General features: G+C 45.2%; 1 protein-coding gene across 1 annotated transcript; it reads left to right on the top strand.

The window, feature by feature from the left end:
- The first annotated feature begins 123 nt into the window (after window positions 1-123).
- On the top strand, window positions 124-22,480 carry YPEL2 (yippee-like 2 (Drosophila)). The gene is made up of 4 exons (XM_009882692.1): window positions 124-436; window positions 19,018-19,061; window positions 19,844-19,952; window positions 21,384-22,480. The coding sequence occupies exons 1-4, from the start codon at window positions 320-322 to the stop codon at window positions 21,471-21,473; spliced, it is 360 nt and encodes a 119-aa protein (XP_009880994.1). The 5' UTR covers window positions 124-319; the 3' UTR covers window positions 21,474-22,480.
- The last annotated feature ends 561 nt before the right edge of the window (window positions 22,481-23,041 follow it).

Raw genomic sequence — 23,041 nt, 5'->3', positions numbered from 1 at the left:
TCTCCTGGCTGCTCTGACTCTTCCCTGCTCTCTCAATCAAACCCTAAATCATCCTGTGGGCTTGGAGACCGTTGTCGCCTTTGTGAGCTGAGTGTTCTGTCTCTGTTCTTTTTTTGATCTTAGGTTTGTGTGAAGTCCCCGGTTCCCTCTGCCTGAATCTCTTCCTCTGAAGCGGTCACCAGCGTGTGGAGCCTGCCCCACACCCATCACCTGCCAAACCACGGCCTTTACCTGTGTCTTCCGGTGTTTCCCGTGCGACCCGTCCTGCGGGAGTGCCTCCTGGGCCACCCCAGAGTTCACGCAGCGCTCAGTGGCTCCAATGGTGAAGATGACAAGGTCCAAGACTTTCCAGGCATATCTGCCTTCGTGCCACAGGACCTACAGCTGCATTCACTGCAGGGCTCATCTTGCCAACCACGATGAGCTCATTTCCAAGGTACGTGCGTGACCTCACCCACAGGTGCTGGGTGGACGCCTCCTCCCCGGGCAGCGGAAGGGTGCGTTTGCTCGCGTTGCAGGTCAGTTGCTGTTGGACATGCCCGGCCTTAACCGGTACCACAGTTTTTGCTTGGAAAACGGGCTCTCAGCCTAAAGGATCTATTTGTGAGCCGCTGTTTTTGTTTCGAGTGAACTCGAAAATAGCTGTAGGGGACAGGTATCCAGATTTGGGCCTCTTGAGTGGTTACAGGTGGTCTGTCTCTGCCTCCTCCCTTTCATTTCCAGCTGTAAAACTGCACTAACTGATGGCCAGGACTGCATAAATTACTTTTGTGATACTTCTTGTTCATGTACATGCTTGTCAGCGTAGCCAAAGGGTTGTTGTATGGTCGTGATTTGGAGGCTGAGTGTCTGGAGATGTTCGCTCTGTTAAACTCCGAGCTGTACCAAGTGATTACACTTAAGCCCCTGCTTAAGGGAAGGTTCTCTGATACTTCTACCAAAATATAAAACGACTTTCTAAAGACTGATGAGTTGTCGCTCTAACCCTTGTATTTTTGCCAGCCTACTAACAAGACACTTTGCAGTGAAAAAGCAAGGGATGGATGGTAGGATGTGCTCTGAGCTGGGGAGAGTGGAAGGATTTTGTCCTGTCTTCTGTTCTGTTGATCACAAGATGAGTCTTGAGGATAATCTAAATTAAAAGCTTTCAGAGCCAGTAAGTTGGGGGCCTTTGATGCAGAGGGAGCAGGTCAGTAAGAGAATCTCTTTCTGAAGTGTGAAAACTAAACTTTCTCAGAGTTCTATTGGAGCCTGCAGTGCCTGGCTGTGGTCAGGCATCAAGTTTCCAGGTTTGGGTTGCCTTGGCAATCAACTGTTCCGTAAAGTTTATTCAGCTTATGAAATTTATGTTCAGAAAAAGCAGACGCACCATAAGATTTATTAGCTGAGATGAGAGGAAATTGCACTGAGAGCTCTGTGTGTGTGGGGGTGCACATGCAACTTAAACCGGTTCAGCTTCTTGGAGCAGCCTTGAGAGAAAGGCCAGGAGCACAAGGGACAGAGGTGCTTTGCCCGTTGGAAAGTGGGTAGCACTTCCCCTCTTCCTGTTTGCACAGAAAAGATTAGAATGTGTCACCTTGCACCAAGGGCACGTGTCCTTACAGGGCTGACATCTTGGCAGCGGCGGAGGTCCTTTTGGATTCTCTATGTTGGGTGCTCAGACCTGTCTTCTGTTGGAGGCTGTCTCCTTCCTCTTTCTCTTGGTTGTTGCATGGGCCAGGTTGATGCCTACCTCTGATGTTGTTTCCGTGCCAAACAATTCAATTTAAGTATTGTGGTATGAATAATGCTGATTGCAGACTGCTACAATTTGGGGTTTTGCAGTTTCTGGATAGACAGGCACCCTGTTAGGCTGACACTTGTGAGTCATTCTGGGCCTCATGGGGGCTCCTCTTCTTCTGGTACAATTGCAGTGGTTCTTAGCAGAGCTGTCCTTGAGGGACTGCAAGGCCTCAAGCTTTTAAAGCGGAGGAGGTTATACATTTCCTCAACAGAAAGAAGTTTTGACGTGTAGATGTCAACAGCCATCCATGGCCAGGTCTGGCTGTGAAATATATTTAGGCTCTCAGACCAGCTATGTGACTTCAGGCTCCTGTGCTCAGTTGAGGTATCTGTGAAATGGGGTGGTCACTCCTCTGCTTTTCCATTGGGAGAGTTGTTACTAGCTGGGATTTTCTGTCGGGACACAATATGCTTTCCTGAATAAAGAAGGAGACTTGTTTTACTTACTGCTTCTATGCAATTATGCTTTTTTTTTTTTTTTTTTTGACATGGCTGGTCCCCAGTCAGGGAAAACACAAGGCTATGCATGCCCAGTGGTTTCACCTTTGGCATTTCCTTCCCCTCCTTGTTCCACATCCATGATCCTTCTTGTCCCCTGTGCAATGCAGCCAGCTTTGCAGGTAAGTAGCTTCCAGCAGGGCAATGCCAGTGCTGCAGACTGCTTGGAATTTGAGCTTCCAGCCGTGGAGGCGTGCAGTAACTGCCCAAGAATGCTGACTGCTAAAATATGGGCACAGGAGAGAAGGTATAAAAGCACAATATGAGGCTATGTGTATTGAATCATGGAAGTATTAACTACAGCGTGCTGCAGTGCGCGCTTCTATCCGCTCGATACAAAGTTCACTCTAGGCTGTGGTGTAAATTTGTAGTCGTGTTGGGACCACATTGTGGTGGAGCACTAGTGGCTCATGCAACGTGAATGCAAAGCGTTTGGGGCTTTAGGTTTATTTCTCAGAGTTATAAACTTTAATAAGATACATTCTTTGTATAATTGAAAACCTTATAAAAGTAATTGTGCAATCACAATTTGTACAACTGGCTGTTGAACTGAGAACAGAAAGGCAGTCCCTGTCTCAAGGGGCTTCCAATATGTGTAGAAACTTTCCCAGGCAAACTTAAATAGTCATCTTTTTTATCTGTTTGAGTTAGGTTTTAAACATCTCCCTGAGGCCTTCTGCAGTTCTTTCATCACAGCCTTATATTAGCATCTGAGAACCAGGCAGTGCGATTGCCGTGCTTGTTTTCCATATGAAAATGTGGCAAACGGAAGGAAGAAACAAGCGCCACGAGGATTGGAAAGGGAGTGGGAGATTTTGTCAAACCAGAGTGTTTCTCAGTCTGCAGTGTATCCCATCTTGAACCTGACTATGTCACTTTAATCAAAACAGCCCGAATGACACCATCTTTGGAAACATTTCCCAGAAAACAGGCTTTTATGTAACAGCAGGGTGTTGGTGATTTGGCTTGATGAAATTAATTCCTCTATTCCTTTTGCCCCAAGTTGTGCAGAGACCACATGAGAGCTGTGCTGCTTTGCATGCTGTGAGCTTTTAGCTCCTTTGGATACATACAAATTGCAGCGTTGGCTCATGCCGTTGGCTGAAACGCTAGCTGGAGCTGAATCCCAGTATTGTTCTCTGTCAGTCCATACTTTATTTCCTCTTCATCTCCCAGTTTCCCCTCTTAGCCCTTCAGCAGCAGTGTTAACTTACTCTCACTTCAAAGTGTTTTGCTAGGACTGGGTATCTGAAACTTTGACAAATATGCCTTGGCAGGGTGGTTTTTGCTTTCTTTTCTACTTGAGGAGAACCTTCTGCATTAAAATGGGTAGAAGGTTTCTCAATAAGCCATTGCTATTTAAGGAAAATAATCGATGCCGAGGCTTTTAAGAAAATCCGAAGCTGTTACATGAAGCCAGTTACTAAAATGTTGCCTGCTTGCTTGGCCTTTTATCTTCTGCAGCCAGAGGGAGAAAGTGGTTTAGTATGTCTGATTTGTAATAAGATCTAAATTGTGGGTTGGATCGTCTGGCCAAAAAAGGTCTTATTGACTGAGGAAATACAAGGTGATCAGATAGATTGGGTGGAGTGAGTAACTAGTTTTCCTTTCTATGTTCCTTTGGTGCCTGGGTTAGCATGAGTGGAGGTTCTTGTTCCCTTGCAGCAATGCATGATTTAAAAATCTGTGCCAAATTTAGTACATACTCTTGTTTCATTGCTTTTTTCCAATGCCTAAGTGGACTGAGACTTTGGGAACTCAGCCTCACCATGCAACAGATTCCTGTGTGACCCCGAGTAAGTCAATGTCTGTCTTCCTCCCGTCCCCACCTGTATGATTGAAATGCTGCTGTTTTGTCCAGTCTGCTTGGAAGATAAAGCTTTGGAGCAGGTACTGTCTCTTTTTGTGAATTAGTACAGTGTGTTCTAATCCTCTTTGGCTTTACTGTAAAAACAAAAATACCATGCCAGGCGACTGTAGTTAAAAAGCATATTTCAATACCTTCCAATTGCCAAAAAATAAGTAAAAGATGCTCGTTATATTTATCCTTCCCAGGCACAACATCCCATGGTTTTTAGAATGTTTAAGAAAAATATTTATTTGATCATCAATGGTGGCAAAACCTCTCCAGGAAGGAGATAGAGGGACTTTTCTTGAGAAATGTGCCTTCCACATCATTTTCTAGTGGGGCCTGGGGGAACAGCTAAGGTAATAGACATTCAACAGTGTAAATACCATCCCTTTCTCAAAGTGGCAGATGTGATGCTGGTTTCTGCCTACTCTGTGCTATTCAAACTCTTTGTCAGCCTTTTCTGTTTGAATTCATGTGTACCTGGTGTCCAGTAGAAAAGGATGGGGCCAAGAGCAGAAAGATACAGGCCAAACGCAGCCGCGTTAGTGTCTTGCTTGCTGACTTTTTTTTTGCTACGTGAACAGTAATTCAGCAGAAATATCCCCGATTATGGAAATATGTAGGGAATGTCTTGCGGGCGTCCTGCACTTTCTTTTTTTCATGAATTACTGTGATCCAACTGCTAAACATTATGCAGTGATGTATCCTCTGAAATCAGCCTAAGGCTTGCGGAGGAAGTTTAATGTTTTCCTTTGATGTCTGCACGGGACCCTTACAGAACATGAACGTGAAATCCTTCAACACAAAAGGCTGCAGCTCCTCCAGCATAGAGAATTTATTAAAAATAGAGGACCTGTGTGTGTCTGACTTTCTCAGTTGGGTCGGACTGTTAGCTAGGGAACACTTAGAAGCCTTATTTTCTATCTTCTTGGACAGGAGTTGCAAAGTTTATAAGCAAACCTTGCTCCCAATCCTAGGGGCCTAGCTGCTTCCCTGGCTAGCAGACTGCTGGAGCCTGAGCTTCTTGGTACAGCAGCCTCTTGGTGAGCTTTATGGCACGCTAAAAACATCAAACTTTGCTCTGTGTTGCAACTGGGGGATCTTAAAAGGATTTGAAACTTTGGTGCTGACTTTCAGATAAGTTGTGGATGAATTCGGCTACTTTGAAGCATTTGATGTACCACATATAGGTGAAGTAAGCAGTAATTGTTGGCCTTTTTGTTTCTGGGGTGTGTGGTTTTGGGGGTTTTTTTTCCTCCTTTCTTTCTGAGTATATGGGGAAAGCAGTGTGTAATGCTCTTAGTTCCTCGCTTCTAATGAACCATCCAGTGTTTGCATGTCAGTTCGCCTTGAAGACATGAAGCTGGGTGGGGGGAGCATGCACACAAGCTAAAACAATAACCCTAAAATTGCGATGTGTTTGTTTCAAAACTTTAATCTAATGGAAGAAGAAAGAGGCATTTAGTAAGCGTCCAAGACTAATCAAGTGAAAATCCTGCATTTCCATCGTAGGAAAAAACTGTGTGTGGGGTGAGGCGAGTATTCCCTTTTCATGGGTAAGGTTCTCACTGTTTTTCATTATGTGGGGTTTCTTCTTGCTTTAAAAGTAGATCTCGTTTCAAGTATGAATTTAAGTTCTCAGCTTCACGGTAATGAACTCTAAGGCCAGGAGGAGCTATCACATTTGACCTCCTCAAGAGCATAGGCCAGTGGGTTTCATCATGATTGCAGTATGTCTTTCAGAAAAAGCATTTAGTCTTGATTTGAAGACTTCAAGAGGGAAAATTCACTGTTCCCCTTGGTCATTTTTTCCAGTGGTTAATCATCCTTACTATTAAAAATTGGAGACTTTGAATTTAGATTTGTCTGGCTTGTGCTTCCCGCCATTTGCCATTATTTTCTTTCTTTTGCTAATGAAATAGATCTGTAGCACCTACTGTTTTTCCATATAAAAGGTTCTGGTATACAGTAACCAAGGTCACTCTTGATCGCTTTTTTTGATAGTCTAAACGGATTCAACTTTGTCTGTCGTGGTGAAATGTTATTTTTTTTCCAGTTCTGTGTCATTTTTGTGGTTCTCTTCTACATCTGTAATGTTTCAACATCTTTTTAGGAATGGAAACAGGGCTGGTCTCATTGTTCCAGCCTCAGACTCAACAGTAAATGGCAGTAATATCTTTACAGCGTATGCATTTCATAATTGTATTAGCCTTACTGGCTCAGCACCGCACTATAAGCTTCTGTTCCTTTATTTGCTGTTAGCTCTTTATGCACCAGGTTTATCAATTTTATGCACGTTTCTAGCAGCTGTCCAGTAGCTTTTGGATCCTGCTTTTCAGCTCTTGTTCCCCAATGAATTGTCACTTTTCGGTATTATTCAGAGCTTGCTCTTAATTGCAACTGTTGCTAGTGTTCAAGCTGTAAGTGATGAACAGCAAAGCAGGTCCATGAGAAGTCATTAGGGTTTTTTAGCTTCCCCTTTCGCTGCTGTGAACTTGTGGTAAGGTATCTTGTAGTTCTTGGCTTCCATGAAATTTCAAATTAAATGCGAGTTGAGGAGACTTCAGTTCTCAGTAAAACAATATGTCCTTGAAGTTGTTGAATTCCTTCAGTATCCTGACCAGGAGATTGAGCGTTGTTTGGGCAGAGATGAACGCTTCCACTCACGCTGATCCCCAGGGCACCTTTACTAGACAGATTGGCGTTTGCTGTCCTTGCCGTTCCTGGCCGGTATTGTAGCAGGGTGGAGGGGAGTGGGTCTCGGAGGCTGTCATTTGAGTACCTCTCATCAGCTCCAAGAAGCCTTTATTTGAGAGGGAACAAACAAACAGAAATGCCCTTTGCAGGAAAAAGTCAGGATATGAAATCTGAGCTGTGTAATGAGTATTTGTAATACCTATTCCATAGTACAGCTGCCTAAATTAGATCTTTCTGTCCTGTGTAATTGCTTCCTCTGGGGTTTACCCTACAAGTTACTGTGCTCCCTCAGTTCCTACTGTCCGTAATGGGATCTGAAGACAGTCAGGATCAGGCCTCTTATTTAGTCAGGATGTGGTGGTTTAATAGAAAAGCCCAAGGTAGTTTGTACCTCCTTGTATAATTGTGTTTATACAGCGGTTAATTGCTATGTGATTTTAAAATATTTCGCTCTGTTCCAAAAAAGAAGGAAAAAGGTAATAAATCAAAATGGTTTAGAATTCCCTGTCAGGGAGAAGGGACAGGGTAAAAATGGATTTTTCTAATCCATCACTTTCCTTATGGAAATAACTCTCCTTTCATCTGCTGCTTCTTCTGCCTTACAATTGATGACATGGGCATAAATAAAATATTGTTCCCATTTATTATCCAGGGAACTGCCAGGGACGAAGGACAGTGAATCATCAGGGTTTTTGCTGCAACTGCTGCAAATCCTGAACAACTGGAGCGCGGAGTTGATCAAGTCTGAGCCTTCCTGGGTTTGCTGGGTGTTTCAGTGTTTGGCCCTTGCAGTTGGAAGAGGAGGAAATGCCAGCAGGCTCGAAGGCTTGCTGGTGGGGTGAACTGCCCTATGAACTTCCCATGCTGGTGTGTACTTTTAATCTGACTTATAGTTGCAAGAACGAGCCCAGGAGGAACACAGATATGAGTCTCACAACTCTGAGACCTCTGGTTTAGTTTGTAATTTAGTCACATGCGTGCAAGTGTGTGGGCTGTGCCGGGGGGGCTTTTTCACATTCTGCCTCTTGGGGAGGGGACCCTGGCTTCTCAAGAGGAGTCTCTTGTGATAATTTCTACTGCAGTCTCATTTTGTAGGAGCAGGAAATGCTATCAGAGGGCTTCACATCTGTTTTAGGGGAGCTGTTAACCTCTGCCAGCAAGAAGCGAAGTCTGGCCTCTCCTGGAAAGGGCCCTCAGCGTCTTGTCTGTCGGAGGTGTTTGGCCTGACAGTTTTTCTCAGGCAGCAGAACTGAAATGGGCAAGGATTGAAACTTGAACGCACAATGAAACTCCACCCAGAGTCACCTCTCTTAAAATACTCAGTGTGTTTGTGTAGAAATCACAGCCGTCAGAATAAATAGCAATAACAAAAGTAGAAACTAAAACTGTCTTTACCTTAAACCTGGAATTTAAAGATTTCCAGTGATCTCTCTCCTTTCAGCAGTGATTGCCACGGAAGGGATGAGTTAAAATCCGATTAAGCTTAGCTGCTTATGGAGTATCTCAAGTATGAATACCTCGATTCCAGTCCAGCTCTGAGAGGAGAGGCTGGGGAGAAATGCAGGCATGGGTACACGCGTCTTCTGCGTCAAATCTGTAAGAGGCTGGGCCTGTCCTGCACTGCCGTGGCTGAGAAACCTCAGTGTCTGGGCACCTGTCCTCTGGTGCATGCATTTGTGCTAAATTTCTATGGAAGGCACAGCTACGGTGATAAAATAAATTTCAGTACCACAACCCTTGTTTTGTAGTAGAGACAAAGATTCAGAATTTATGCAACAGTTGAACAAAGAAAGATAACTTCTGATGAACTTTCTCAGCAGTAAGGCGTACATATGGTGGCTTCATCTCACTGCAGTGGATCTTACCCAGGGACAGAGAAGAGCTGCTGCCCCGGACGGATCTGCTTTTGCTGAAAAGCAAGTCTGCTCTCATTGTCAGCATTGGCGCTATTGTGAGCTTAGCGGCTGTATTAATGGAATACAGTGTTCCACTGATGCACGGACAGTCGCTATTATGCTGCTAATTAAATAACTTGTTGCATTAGCAGTTTCCATCTTCCATCCTAGTTCTGTCTTGTGTTTATCTCTAAAACCCATACAGTAGCAATAATTAATGTGGAAAGAAAGGGCTTTACCCTCCCCCCCACCACTCCTTCTTAAAATGACTTGATTGTTGGATGCTTTGGGCTGTTACCAACCTACAGGAAGACAGGGGCACTCAAAAAATGGGGGGAAAACCCCACAGCTGCTGCTGTATTAGTTGCAGATTCACCAGAATAAAATGCAGTTTTTCATCTTTCCATATCCAGAAAGGCAGCGCTGGGCTTTGGTTTTGTCTTCTGTAGTTTTTCACAGTGAATGACAAAGTGCTTCTACATGCCAAAATATAAAGGCTTGCATTCGATGGATGTCACTGATGACTCATCTCAACTCCCTTGAACTTCCTGCAGATCTGGGAACGCTGGTGTCTGTTGGGAATGAAGCTGTGGAGGGTCAGGGTTAACCAGCAGTATGGTCCCAGGCTCGGCATGAATACCTGGAAGAGGTGGACTTTAATTTCCTTCTCCCATCCTGTGTCATCTAGGTCAGGCAGTGAATGTGGAGCTTACCATCTCCTTTCAGGCACCGCGTGTGAGAGATGGCCCGCTCATCTCCAGGGCTCACGGCAGTGCTCCTGCGAGGAGCTCAGTGCGCTTCAGACAAATAAACATCGCTTCTGCCAGCAGGCATGCCTTGGTAGTATTCCTTGGTTTAATGTTGGGTAAATGTTGGTCTCCTGTTGCAAGTGGTCTTCTACTTGTCGTCCGGCAGGAACTAACCTGTGGTCTTTCTGCGTACATGAATTTGTGGCTTCCTCTCTCTAATCCAGTGCCGGTTCCGTGATGTGGCTTGGCTTACCGTTTGGCATGCTCTGTGGGAAATGAAGCAGATCTCGAAGACACATGCCTATCCTCTCTCCCCACTCCCTCTTCCCTTGGGGTTATAAATGCTGTTTAGGCCAGGCTCTTATTTTTGCCTGATTAAGCACTCTGGTGTCAGTACATATGTAGTTCCAGAAGTTGGTGGAGATAATCAGAAAAGCCTAGATCTCTTTTCACTCTTCCTCTCCAAAAGAGATCAGTTTCCCATGAGATAAAGGAGAGTTTTACCTGTGCTGTACATTTGTATTATACAGCGCTTTGTTCCCTGTCAGCAAGAGGCAGGGGAAGGACTGGGGACAAGAAGAAAACTGGACCTTCTCAAAGAACTCAATGCTAAATTCCCTTCCTATCTATAAGGTCTCAGGTAGATCTTGACTCCTTGATCTGAAGTGAGGGCACGTGGCAGCCATCCATGCTCACAGAGGCTGCGCTGCCCTTCTTCCTCAGGTCTACCCAGTGCTGTGTTAATGCAGGAATGGATTTTCCTTTGCCAGAGGGAAGCTGAACAGGAGAGGAAGAGGGCGGTCACTCCCTGATGCTGTGTCCCTGCTCTCCTGGGGCTGCAGGGCTCTTAGTCACACACATCTATACCCCCTGCTTGGGCTGCAGAGAGGAGGGGGCTCTGTCTCCCGCAGTATTTACTTCTAAAAGTAATTGCTCTGATACTGCATCTGCCTTGTTTCCCACAGTATTTCCATCCTTTTCATCTTAAAATCAAGTTTTGAAGCACAACAGCAGCAGCAAACAGAGACCATCAAAATCACAAGAGAAGCCCCAAAATATCGTGAGGTTTATAGAAGTAATAAATCTGGTGTATTTTTTATTTGTCTTCAGTTTGTGCCTTTAGCATTCACATTTTGAAATTTCACTTTGAAGTCTGCGGGCTAGAAACACATTTAAAAATACATAAGAGCAGAGTCCAGCAGCCCAGGGCTTTAATAAGGAGGCTGAATAGCACAGAACTCGGGATAACATGATGAGTCTTAACAGCGTTGCGTTTGAACTGAGTCAAAGTCTGGAGGGGAGCCTGCCAGGCGTGTTGGAGGGAGAAGGAGACAGAACAGTTTGCAACTACTTTCTCAATTTCAACGTGCTTCACAGAGCTTTGCTCAGGCTTTAGCTTAGCAGAGTGCTGGCTTAAATTACGTTAGAAATCTTTGTACTTGAGGAAAAAACAAAAACCTCAAGTTGAGGCCGTTTATATTTCCCTAAATACTGCTCTTCATTAGCTGTAAGTCGCCCAAAGAGATCTCTTCTCTGCAACATAACATTTCACATTGGAAGAAATCTCTTGCTCTCCCTTCTGGTGATAATGGACAGTCGTACTGACACATGAATTAATAACTGGGAATTTGCTCCTGGATCCTGACCCATTTAAATCAGTTTGTACGGCCTGTCTGCCTGGGAGCGACACAGCCCCATCGGAGCGTTGGTGTCACCTTCGTGTTGTGCTGACGTGTATTCGAGTACCGCTCTGATGAACAGGACAGAGCGGCGTTTCATGGCTCGCTTCTGATGGGATCGGGCATCTGTATGGTCCCGTTTGTTTTCCATCTTCCTGAGCAGCATTGATGTTACAGAGATAATGCTGCAGAGTGTGTGCTGAATGTCCTCTTGTGGTTCGTGATACTTTTTCCTAGTGTTTTTGGAAGTCTGAACAGAGCTGATTTTTCTTTGTTTCAGCTCCTATAAATATGAAAAGATGAGAGAACCTCACTTAAAAAAAAAAACAAAAAAACAAAACAAAACAAAAAACCCTACAAAGCAAACAAAAAAGAACATTTTAAGTCCTCATTTAAAAAAATAAAATTCAACTACTACTAGAATTTCCCTGAATTTTGAGCCAAGCTGAGTATTTTAAGGGTCAGGAGGGAGAGGCTGGGACTGGAACTGGAGCACTTGGATTTCAGAGCACAGCAGAGTCTGGGACGTGAAAGCTGTGTGAGTGCCAAAGGGCTCTTGTAGGTTTGAGTAGGTCTGAAGATGGCTTTAGCTGGTGGCGACAGTGAACTTCTTTCGGCCTCTTTGGAAAGTCTGCCCACACGGGATAGAGGACTTGGACCCAACTCATGCAGCATTGCTTCTGCAACGTGAAACAGTTCCAAGGGGTAAAGGTTCTCCTCTCACACACAAAGCGCTAATCAATGATTTCCCTGCAAAAGTGGGATGTAGCAGAAGCGTGAGGTTCTTCAGTCTTCGATAATCTGCTCCATTACATTGACCCTTTCCCTGACAGCATCACCACACAGCCTTTTCCTAGCAGCAGAGAATTTATTTCACAGGAGATGGAGGCGATGCCAGCGGAATAGCCTGCTGGTATTTTTGCAGGTGTGTGTGTTCAGAGGTTTTGTGCTGTCGGGCTGCAGTCTCTCCCCACCTATCCTGTGCGCTGAAAGTGCTGAGTTGGTTCCTGTGAGGACAAAAGGCTCTTATCAGAAACGCGGCTCGCCCCTGCGTGCGTCTGGTGTGGAGGGAACGAGGGGGTTGAATGAACACCTGCTGCTGCCAGGAGGAAGAATAAAGAATTGTAATAACATCTCCCATCAGAATAAAGAAAACAAGATGTTGTAACGTCTTTCCAGTCTATGCACCTTCCTTCTCTCAGACTACATAACCTGAGACACAAACACGGTGTAAAACTGCTTGGATGTAGCTGTTCCTGGGATGAAACACAGCAGACTCATAGTTATTAATTGTGTATTCACACAGCAGCGTAAACTGCTGGAGAATAAGGCCGTGCTGAATTAATTGAATTACTTCAGAGATGAGTTTGGTCCACTAATTCCATATCGACTTTGGGCTTTAAATAGCATTAAGGACCCACGTTAAAACTCAATTAAAACTCAGGAAAGCAGTTTGAACAGGGTAAGGTCACATCTGTGCATGAGGTGGAATAATGTAACCAGTTCCCTTGACATGGGTCTGTATCTCACATAATCGGAGCAAAATTGAATCTCAATTTAATCTGATCATTGACTGTCCCTTCTGTGAGGAAGAACAAGGTGGAATTAATGAAGCCTGAGGAGGTCTCTGTAGTCTGCGCGGATACAGGGACCAAGTAATTGAACTCATGCTCCCTTGGGAAATACTTGACTATGATGCAAATAGCTGGTTGAAATGGCTCGCGCTGTCTAGGGCAGCCCCCGGAGTCTGCAGCAGGTATTTTCATACTTCTGTTTTCCCAACTAACTTTCTGCTGTGCAGTGATTCACAAGTAACCTCCTTGTAGAGTCATCGTACACCTAGTGCTGTTACCAGGCTCAGTTGTTCCTCTAAACACATCGCAGGACTTACCTTTTTTAATAAAATTATTATTGCCATAATTAATAGGGCTTGAAAGGTGCCATTAAGGCAGAGCTTTTTGTGTGATATTGATTGTTAGGTGGGTAGCAGCTGGTAGGAATAGGGATTAAGTACTAGAGGGAGCGGGATGAGTTTGGGGAGAGCCTGTGTTTTGGAGCATATTTTCATATGCAAATACATGCTCACTCCAGTTGGATAGACATCACGCTTTAGTCATACTTAAAGGTCTCCTCTCACTATTCAGATTGTATTTTATGAGAACATCTTATCCTCAGGTGTTTAAAGGCTAAATCAGCAGCAAGAATAGATAAATCCTACAGGCAGCGATGTGCAAATGACTAGTAACTTAAAACCAAAAGTTGCACGTGTAGGTGAGAAGCGAGGGATAACAGAGCTATCTCAGAAGAGGTCGTTGGATGAATTTTTCTCCCACAGACTTCAGTGCCTTTTAAACCCAGGAGTTTGTAATATTATTTCTCTTACTCACTGAATTGCTCTGTCGCAGTGGGGAGTCACAAGCACCGAAAACGTCCCTTTTCGAAGAGTCCAGATGGCTGTGGTCATTTGGCTCCTCCTGATGCTACCATTTTGCATTGCCTAGGACGTGCCGACTGCTGTTGATCTCCGCCGGTGGCTTTGGGCCCTCTGTTCCTGTTTGCATCCTTGCAGTGAGAATTATTTGTAGCTTTCAAGAGCATAGCGTGGAAGGGCACACTCTGTTCCTTTTTACCCTTGTACCTCTTTGGGACCAGTTGCCTTTTCGTTTTTGTTTTATTGGTTCCTTAAACGGCTGCCAGCTGGATATAGGTAAGTGGGGGTTTTCAGTGCTGCAGTCTGCGGAGAACAAGCATCAGTATGTAGCCATTTAGTCCTGGCAACTGCTTCCTATTTTTCCAGATGATTCCAGCCAGCTCTTTTTGTGTTTAGCCTATTGTCGAATGCCGTCACAAAGACTTGGGGTATTAATCCTATCATCTGTTCAGTGTGTGGAACTGCTGAGTGGGCTGCGCAGTGAATGAGAAGCTGTAGGTACCAGGGAAAAGGGGTATGGTGCGTAGGCGTGTTTGGAGCATGTTCAGAATTCATGCCTTTCCCTGGCTGTACTGATTGAATGTGAAAATTTCCTTCTGTGTCGCCCGCGGTCACCAGTAACGGGAATGTGCGAGCGCGGAGGTCTGATGGCGGTGGGAAGGCAGGTGGAATGTAAAACAGGCCGGAGCGATGGAGGGGCATAGCCCTTTGCGTGTGTCTGGGGTTGTGTGCGTGCTGTTGCTCTGCTGAAGAAGGCTCTGAAGGAGTCATGCGTCTTTCTCAGAGCAAACAGAATGGTAGATTCAGCACTTCAGACTGGGGCCAGAATATAACAAATGGACTAAACCAAAATGACAGCTCCTGAGGTCATGGGTGTTGAATATATAAGGATTCAGCTTTGAGTCTTGCAGGCTGAGCCCATCTTTAGTGAGCAGAACGTTGTCTGCCACAAAGGAGCTGGCACTTCTTAGATGCTGGCTGCGTGTTACGCTTCCTTCTGCGGCAGATCTGGTTTAACAGCGTCTGTGAAACCCAAACTCCATATCCTGCAGACTGTCTCTCACTAGAGCTGCAGTTCTGCACTGTGGTTCTTTGCCAGCAAATTTAGTTTGAGAACTTCCTACTCTGAACGACTTGTGTCTGCCCCCATACTGTGATTAGTGAGTAGTCTGTGTGATTGCCCTTTAAACTGGATCCATGGTATGGCACAAGGAAAAAAAGCTATTTCCCTCAAACCCGCCCACCCCCTGCCAAGTATTTGTTTTTAAAAATAATGATTTCACAGATCTAATTTGGAATCAGCACAGCTGAGGGGGCCATAATGAGTGTCAGTAAATTGGGCGATAGGAACTTCTTAAACCAGAGCAGCTGCCGAAGGCATCTTAACATGGAGCTTCTGCTGTAACGAGAGCCGGCTTGGCAGGCGAGGATCTGCAGCCAGATAGCTGACTCCGGGCTTGTGGTTTCCCACCGGGGTACTCGAATCAGCACTCCTTAGGCCCTGCAGCTTTTAGATGCCTCCATGCTGAGCGGAGCACCCAGGAGCAGGGAAGGTTTTTGAATGCGAGCAGTCAGGAGGAGAAAGCTGTTGTGTATTGCACATCTCAAAAGCGAGTATTGTTTTTTAGAGGGCTCAGGCAGGATGGGGAGGGAGAGCTTTGTTGCTGGCATATACAGATGTGTTTCCAGCCAGACATTTGAGCGTTAGCAGTGCAGGGAAAAATATGTGCTTGGGCTTTCAGTGGGGAACAGCAACAAAAAAATCCTTTCCATTTCTTTCAGCTGGAAAGCGATGCCAGGAGCTGTTGTTTTAGAGAATAAGAAGTCTGGATTTATAAGCATGCGTGTGAGATACACCTTTGAGTGTGTATCAGGAAAATTTACATAGAGAAAATGCATAGCATAGAAAGTAGGTCTTACTGCTGACTGTCACTGTTCAGGGAAAACCAAGTGTGTTGTAGAAATCTCTTTGTGTGTTTCTTAAAAAAAAAAAAAAAGCAAAACAAAAAAAAAATCCCAAACCAAAAGCAAAGAACATCTGTTTGTGTATAAATAGATCTGTTTTTTCTGATTTCATAGTGCCCGTTACAGCATGTGCCAATTTCTCTGGACTGCCAGAAGAGAAGGGACGTCTTCAGAAAATGTTAAGGTTACCTTTATAAAAAGATACAGTCAGCTTAGTCTTGCAGCGAGCAAATGCACTGGTGAACTTGAGGTGATTGCCAGACCTTTCTCACTTCTTCTTATGTGATTTGCCAAATCCTTAGCTAGCTGGAGGATGAATATTAAGACAGGCAGCAGCACTGAAAACTAAGCAATGGCACGTTGAAAAGTTCTGCTTGGGCAGGAGATCATTAATGTGATTGTTTTTTTGCAGTGACCGCCCTTAGACCCCCTAAAGCGCTGGCTTGAGCTGGAAGGAAGGGCACCTCTGAAAGGATGCTACTGTCCCCTGGGAGTGGGCTGGAATAGTGTCCAGTGAGCCCCAAACACAAAGCTGATGGGTTTGGTTTTGTTGTTTATTAAAGACAGGCCTTTGTACAGCGGTAACGGAAAATCCTATTTCTGTACCAATAAAAACTTTGCTCCCATGGTTGTTGTTGTTGGCAAACGTAGTCACTTTGGTGTTTATGGAAAAGTATTTACTGGGAAGGACTGGATGGTTAGCAAGCTTCATCTGCTTTCATTTTGCCTTGATGGCGCGCACACGTTGCTGTGGGACCTTCTGTTTCATCCCTGTACCCCGGCCGCAGTCCATCCTTCCAGGCTGCTGTCCTTCTGCAGCGTGGAGAGCCAGTGCCCCTGCTGTTGGCTGTAGCATTGCCTGGCTCTGGCTTGGATTCTTCTTTCTGTCCTGGGGGGCATCAGCTTTGTGTCTGTTCCTATGTTACCACACAGGACGCTGAAACAACGCAGTGTGTGTTTTGTAGCAGTCAGGCTAGACCTAGTTGGCATGTGGGGTATCAGCCAGCTGACAATAACAATAATAAAGAACTTGAGTGCTGCAGAAGGATTAAAAGAAGCTTCTCTAATAAATGCAATTACACAAACATGCTTGCGCCATGTGTCCTATTTAATTCCTGCCCAAGAAAAGAGGCATTCCTCAGGGCACTGCTTTTGTCTGAGTGAAAGAGATATCCAAGTGCCTCAGGCATCCTCTCTGAATCCAGAGTGGCTCTTCTGTGCCCGGGGTGGCAACTAATATTGGGCTTCAGATTCCTCTGAAGAACGGTTATTCCTCCAGGACTGACTCAATTTTTTTGCCAGGCAGTGACTATAGCTGGCAAATGCAGCTGCCATCCAGACCTCACAGGCAGCTTTCCTGGCTGGGTACGTCTCCCTGCCTGCGTGCCCCGTGGCATTGTGTTTGCCCACAGAGGTGCCTCTGCTCCCTGGTAAGGAGCCTTGTGCGTATGTTCATGCAATTGGGGATCTTCCAGTGGGCCTTCGCCACTTCTGGAGAGTACCTTGGCACCAAGAAGGGCCTCAGACTGGAACAGGCTGTAATTGTTCTCTTGTCAGGGCAGTTTTCAATCACACCTTTAATGTGTTTTGTTCTCTCCTGCTGGTCAGTGAATTTCCGTCTCTGCCTTTCACTTGAACAGGACTCACGATGGAGAGAACGTCTTATGGGCTGTTACAGAGCTGCTTGCTGTTACCCCAGGCGGCTGTTACCCAAGAAATACTCACTGGAGCTAATGAGTTGGTAGTCCAGCTTTGGGAATTAGGACCACTAGCTGGAAACAGGCAGCAGCCTCCCCAGTGCAGAGGAGGCAGGAGGCAGTTGATCGATGCAGATGATGTAAGAAACGGGGTCCAGATCTATCCCCAGGCTTGCTGGTTCTCGGGCATGGCTTTGACTTCCCTTCTCTGTGAGGCAGCGGTTGGTTGGGCAGACGTAGGGGTGCATCCCTAGCGCTGGACTGATGGAAGGGAACAATCTGGGGAGGGCAGGGACATCTCTGACTTTGCTGTATGTCACACAGGGAGAGCATATTTGTGCTCCCAGGATCAGGTCACTCTTAAGTTAACAAATGACCAGTGTTAGCGGGCCAGGACCGTTAAACCTTGAATGTTCCTCTTTTCTCTCAAAGCTCTGTTTCCCCCCCTTATAAGAGTATTTAGTCTGAAATCATTGCTCATCTGTAGAAGCTGAGGTTTGAAGAAAACCATTAAATATTGCGAGGTTCCTGGTAAGGTGCAAAGTAAAGGATTAAATGGTCCAGAAAAGCTGCTCTTTGGCTTTCCCAGGTTCTTGCCCCTCAGTGCATACATTCCCTGAGGTATCTCATAAGGTAACTTGTGTGCAGAGAGCAACTGTGCTGTTGCTCATAAGCACCAAATGTTTAATTCAGTGTGTGCTTGTCAAAGTACATTAAAAATGCAGGTAGCACTTGCTATGTGTGAGCCAGCTCCTGTGAGCGAGGCACTGTCACAGCGTAATGTTACAGGCTTGACACAAGTGGAGCCTCCTGGCTCCTGGAAGTGTCCCGGCTACCTGGAGTGTCCCGCCAGGCTGCTATTGCCCCGCTCTCTTCAAAACACTGCCTTGTCGTGGTGATGCTTGAAGATCCTGAGAAAGCGCGGGGCAGAGAGGATGTGCCATGACTGGTGATTATCTGGTGTGGTTTTGCTGCTATGTGGTTCTCTCTTAGCCACGTTCATCTCTACCCAGTTGTATCTCATCCTGTGTTCAGATCCCCGTCCTGAAGATCTCGCTAGCATCAGTGGGAATATGAAGGCTTGCAGGCACCTCAGCAAGGTTAAGGTCTTTTGTAAAATCAGTAGAGTTGAGGTATTTGCGTGCACAGCACCTTGCACAGCTAGGTCCCAGTCTCTCGGTTTGGTTCAGCATCCATCTGTGCAGTCTTCCGAAGGGGAATTTGCGTGCTGTCAGGTGCAACAGCGGTGTGTCAAAACTGGCAGTGCAACGGGAAGCCTCCGTGAGCACCTTGTTTTTAGAAATGAGATTCAAATCAGTGTTTGGCAGCAGGGCTGCATAAGGTAAGGTCGAGGCAGTGTGAAATTCATCAACAGAACCGAAAGGGTGAAAATAGACATTGCCGGGATATAAGAGAGAAAACAGCTTAACTCTTGAAAAGTACATTGGGCTTGTACGGCACTGGAAACACGGGTAATATCAGGTTAAGTTCCCAGTGGGCTGCCAGTACGCCTTGTGAAATGGGCCGGCATTAGAACTGGAGGCAGCTGCTCCCTTCCCCTCTGCAGGACAAGACCTCTGTTCATCAGTGCTCATCTCCTCCTGACATTTTGCTTTGTGCTCTTTCCATCTCAAAGGCTGTAACGATGTGCGTTTCTCAGGCCCTGGCTAACAGTTGCTATAACTACCATTAATGCAGTCGGTGAGGGCAGGTCCTGGTTTACCCTTATTTCTACCAACCAGCCAACTGAATTCTGTTTTCTTGCCTTTCAGTCCTTTCAAGGAAGCCAAGGACGAGCATACCTCTTCAATTCAGTGTGAGTATAACTTCATACATGTCACCTCTGCATCTCTTAGAATAGAATTAAGAAAACCCTTGTGAAGAAGAAAACAAAAGGATAGTCTTCCTTTAGAAAACCTCTCCCTGCGACCTGGGAGATTGCTGGAAATGGTTGGAGAAAGAGGCAGGAAATAGCACTGATTCATATTTGATTTTATGTTGGGGTTTCAGATAAGGAGCTAGGAAAAGGTGTTTTTTCGTCATCAGATTGAGAAATAAGATCTAACGGATGAGTCATTCTCTTCTCAGAGAATGTAGTTGAACCAAAGAGTCAAAATTTTGTAAATGCAGAGAATAAATAATATCTAAATATGAACTTTATAGAGCTAGCATAAAAAATAAGTATAATTTTCCCAATAACTGAAAATAATTTTGGTGAGATCACTGCTGGGATGTCTTTCAGAAGAACTGATTTCAGTTACATTTTTCAAGTTTCCATTTGGGAAGGTAAAAGTACCATTTTATCGATTTGAAGATTAAAATCTTTCTCAAATGTGTAATTAGTGCAATTTACTAGAACGTTATTAATTTTCTGTTCAAAGCTTTATAGACTTTCTAGTTGAATAAAAATTCTGTTTCACCTTTTCATTCTGTTCAGGAACCGCAAGAGATCGTTGTTTCGGTCACAGCTGTGGTACTCGGTATCCTGAACCTCTCGCTTATGTTTTCAAATACTGCAATAAAATTGCTGTCAGCTTCATTGCAGCATCTTGCTGTGGAAAGACACACTAATAGGGAGCATCTCTCCTTTTTCCCCAGAGTTAATGTGGGTTGTGGCCCTGCAGAGGAGCGGGTGTTATTAACAGGATTACATGCGGTTGCAGATATTTACTGTGAAAACTGCAAAACCACACTGGGTTGGAAATATGTGAGTATCGGTATCATTTGTTTTTCCTGTGCACATCCTTGCTCCAGCCCTTTCTGGAGGTGTGTGTATGGTAATGTGGTCTCCTGGAAAGACCGTTAACTTGGGAACAAGAAATGTGGGTTCTGGTCTGTAGCCACATCTTTTTTCTTTCCTGTATTTCTGTTTTCCTTCCTGTTTTGTGTTTGTTGCATCCATTCAGAGCGGCAGCTCTTTGTGGCTAATGTATTTTTTTACTAAGAATGTACACTGGGGGCCTGATTTTGGTGGGCATCCCTTAGTGATACTTAATGTAAATGACGATAACTTCAGTCAGTCTTGTGTTTCATATTGTCATTTTTGCCAGATGATATCAGAATAATAGAATGATCCATATATTGTTAATCCTGTGTCCTTCCCACTGGAAATGCTATTGAACATGAGTTAATCTGTTTGCTGTCTGTTGCTCTTCATAAATTCAATTACCTTCAAATAAAGGCTTATGCTACATCCTAATTTGTGCTTCAGGAGGCACGCAGCGTACTTGTTTGTCAAAACATTTTGGCCAGTGTCTGAACAAAACATCTATTGTATCTGTGGCCTCTGGACAGAAATATTCTTTAATAAATCAGGTGAAAGGCTATAAAAAGTAAAGCATCAAAAATTGATGCGGTAGGAATTCATGCAGAAACACAGCATGGATCTCACAAATGGAGAAGGACACTAAGTACACAAATTGAGTTTATTGTCAAACAAAATACAAAATGTTGTAAACACAGCAGTAAGCCCAAGCCTCTCCAGCAATGGAGTTACATTATTTCAGCTGCATTGCGTGCACGCAAACAGCACACCTGAGCAGAGCTGAACCACTGTGGAGGATGCAGCCTCCATAACGGCAGTCCCTCCTGGTTAGGGACCCCATAGACTTCCTTATTTCTGCAGTGTTGAAGCACTGTGTGTTTCTGTAGCTACAAGCACACACCTGCGTAGAGTGGGTTCTTCTCGTCCCTCGGTGCTCGTTCGCTCCATTTCCACATGCGGTTTACCATAATCCATCTCGTTCTTGATGGTGGTGCTTTTACAGCATGTTTCATCAGAGGACCTCTGTGTTCTTAACAAACATTAATCAATTCTCAGACCACCCCAGAGAGACGTGGATTTTATCACCGATGATTCTGAAAGCATAGCTCAAGGAGCAGTTCCCGTTGACCTACAGAAAGCTGCATGTTTACATGGTGCCTGATTGTTCTTTTTTTCCAGCCTGTAAAGACAGCTAGAAGCAGGATTTAATATTCTTCCAACGTAATTTTCCTGAAAACTAGCAGGAGGACCTGCAGTTTTGGCTGTTTTACTCTGTAGACAGGGTCAAGACATACCAGCATTCCCGGATCTGATCTGTAACTGTGACTTTACCTTCAGATATCATCTTGATCTCTTTCTTTCTCCTTTTTTTAGGAACACGCTTTTGAAAGCAGCCAGAAGTATAAAGAAGGCAAATACATCATTGAACTAGCTCACATGATCAAGGATAATGGCTGGGATTGAGTGGAAAGAGCCCAGCCCTACCAGCGTGTAAGAGAATGCCATCCAACCGAACATTATATCCAAGAGTGAGAGAGTGACTGAACGCTTGGTTCCATGCATTTAGAGGCTCTGCAATTTGGGAGCATCTTCACACCCTTCTCCATCTTTATTGGTGACTGGCCTCTAAATTTCTGTCTCTCTGTCTCTTTGCTTTGTATCTGTTTGTGAGTTGACCCTGGCTGCTTCTCTCTCTGTTCTGGCGTTGGCTAAGAGAATGCACCGAATGCCCGACAGCCATTCCATGTTGACGAATGTTTAAGTACAAACTGAAGTTGGCTCTGTGGTGGCATTTTATCAGAAGGTCTCGGTGCGGGAGGAAGACACGAGTTTTGGGCAGGAGAAGGTGATAGGGGGTGGGGAGTGGGCCCGAAGGGAAGCCATCAGAAGCTGAAACTGTACTTCTCCTTTAAGTCCTGGTTAACCAAGGCTTGAAACTATCTACTTGTCTAAATGGACAGAAAAATACCTCACGGCTGCGTTCTCTCCGAATCGTAAAACCGCTGCTCCATCGGTGGAGCTTCAGTCTAAGTCGGCTGAGCACAAGTCATAACCAGTTCCCCCCCGCAAGCTAATCACAAATCTGTGTTTTGTTTGCTATTTATGAACTTGCTGTTTGGGGAGGGGGGGGAGGACCTGAAGGCTGGAGAGGTTCCCCGCCTCTCCTTTTTCTCTCTGTTTCAGGGTAGGTAGGCCAAACATCCCAACAGAGCACAGCTGTGGGGAGCATCCTCCCAGCTGGAGAAACCAAATCCTGACTCTTGAGCCCTTCAGAGAGGAGGAGAAAACCACTTAAGGCACGATGGGGCTGGACCTGCAGCTTAGAAGAGATGACAGGTGGAAAAAAAAAAAAGGCACGTGCTAGGCAAGAAAGAGGAAATTATGTAGAGGAGGATGGGGACAAACTTAGTAATGCAGGGTACCCCTTGATTTCCCGGCCTGCGCTGAGCATCCCTGGGAGTCTTTTACCAATCCTTCACAAGTGTGAGTAGGAAAATGCTGTTACAGAGTCTTTTTCTTAAATCCCAGGCCCCAGCCATCAGCTCCGCTCTTGGAGCCCAGCAGAGAAATGGTGCGAGAGTGGGGAGAGGAGGGAGCAGAGGAGCCTGGCAGTTGTAGCAGTATTGCACAGGTGGATATTTCAAGCCATGAGGTATCCTCCCAAAACCTTCCCCCCTTTTCCCACTCCCAGAAGCCTGTTGCAGGCACAGGGGGGGATGGGAAAGAAAAAAGAAACTAAACATCTTCCCCCTACCCCTGAAATTGTCTATGCCTTGGAGTTTAAAGAGGGGAGGGGGGTAGATGTGGGCATCATAACTGCAAGGGACAAGTCCTTCCCATTTTAATTTTTTCATTTTAATTACTGTGGACCTTCCCGAGGTGGTTGGCGGGGAAGGGGCATTGCGTGTGAGAGGGGAGCTGTGATAGACCTGTATATGACAATGTGAAGTTTGCTCTGCAACAGTCCAGCCAGTATCTGGTGCACAACTCAAGACTATTTAACCGAATTAGTTTTATCTCTCTGAGTGAAT

The sequence above is a fragment of the Charadrius vociferus genome, unplaced genomic scaffold, assembly GCF_000708025.1.
Source record: "Charadrius vociferus isolate BGI_N301 unplaced genomic scaffold, ASM70802v2 scaffold793, whole genome shotgun sequence".
Lineage (NCBI taxonomy): Eukaryota > Metazoa > Chordata > Aves > Charadriiformes > Charadriidae > Charadrius > Charadrius vociferus.
This window is presented reverse-complemented; position numbering and strand designations above follow the sequence as displayed.

Bases quoted from the DNA above. Each gene is read 5' to 3' on its own strand.
- YPEL2 (XM_009882692.1), top strand. From the start codon at position 320: ATGGTGAAGATGACAAGGTCCAAGACTTTCCAGGCATATCTGCCTTCG. The intron at 19,062-19,843 runs GTGAGTATAACT...CTTTTTCCCCAG, and splicing joins GCATACCTCTTCAATTCAGT to AGTTAATGTGGGTTGTGGCC. The intron at 19,953-21,383 runs GTGAGTATCGGT...TCCTTTTTTTAG, and splicing joins CCACACTGGGTTGGAAATAT to GAACACGCTTTTGAAAGCAG.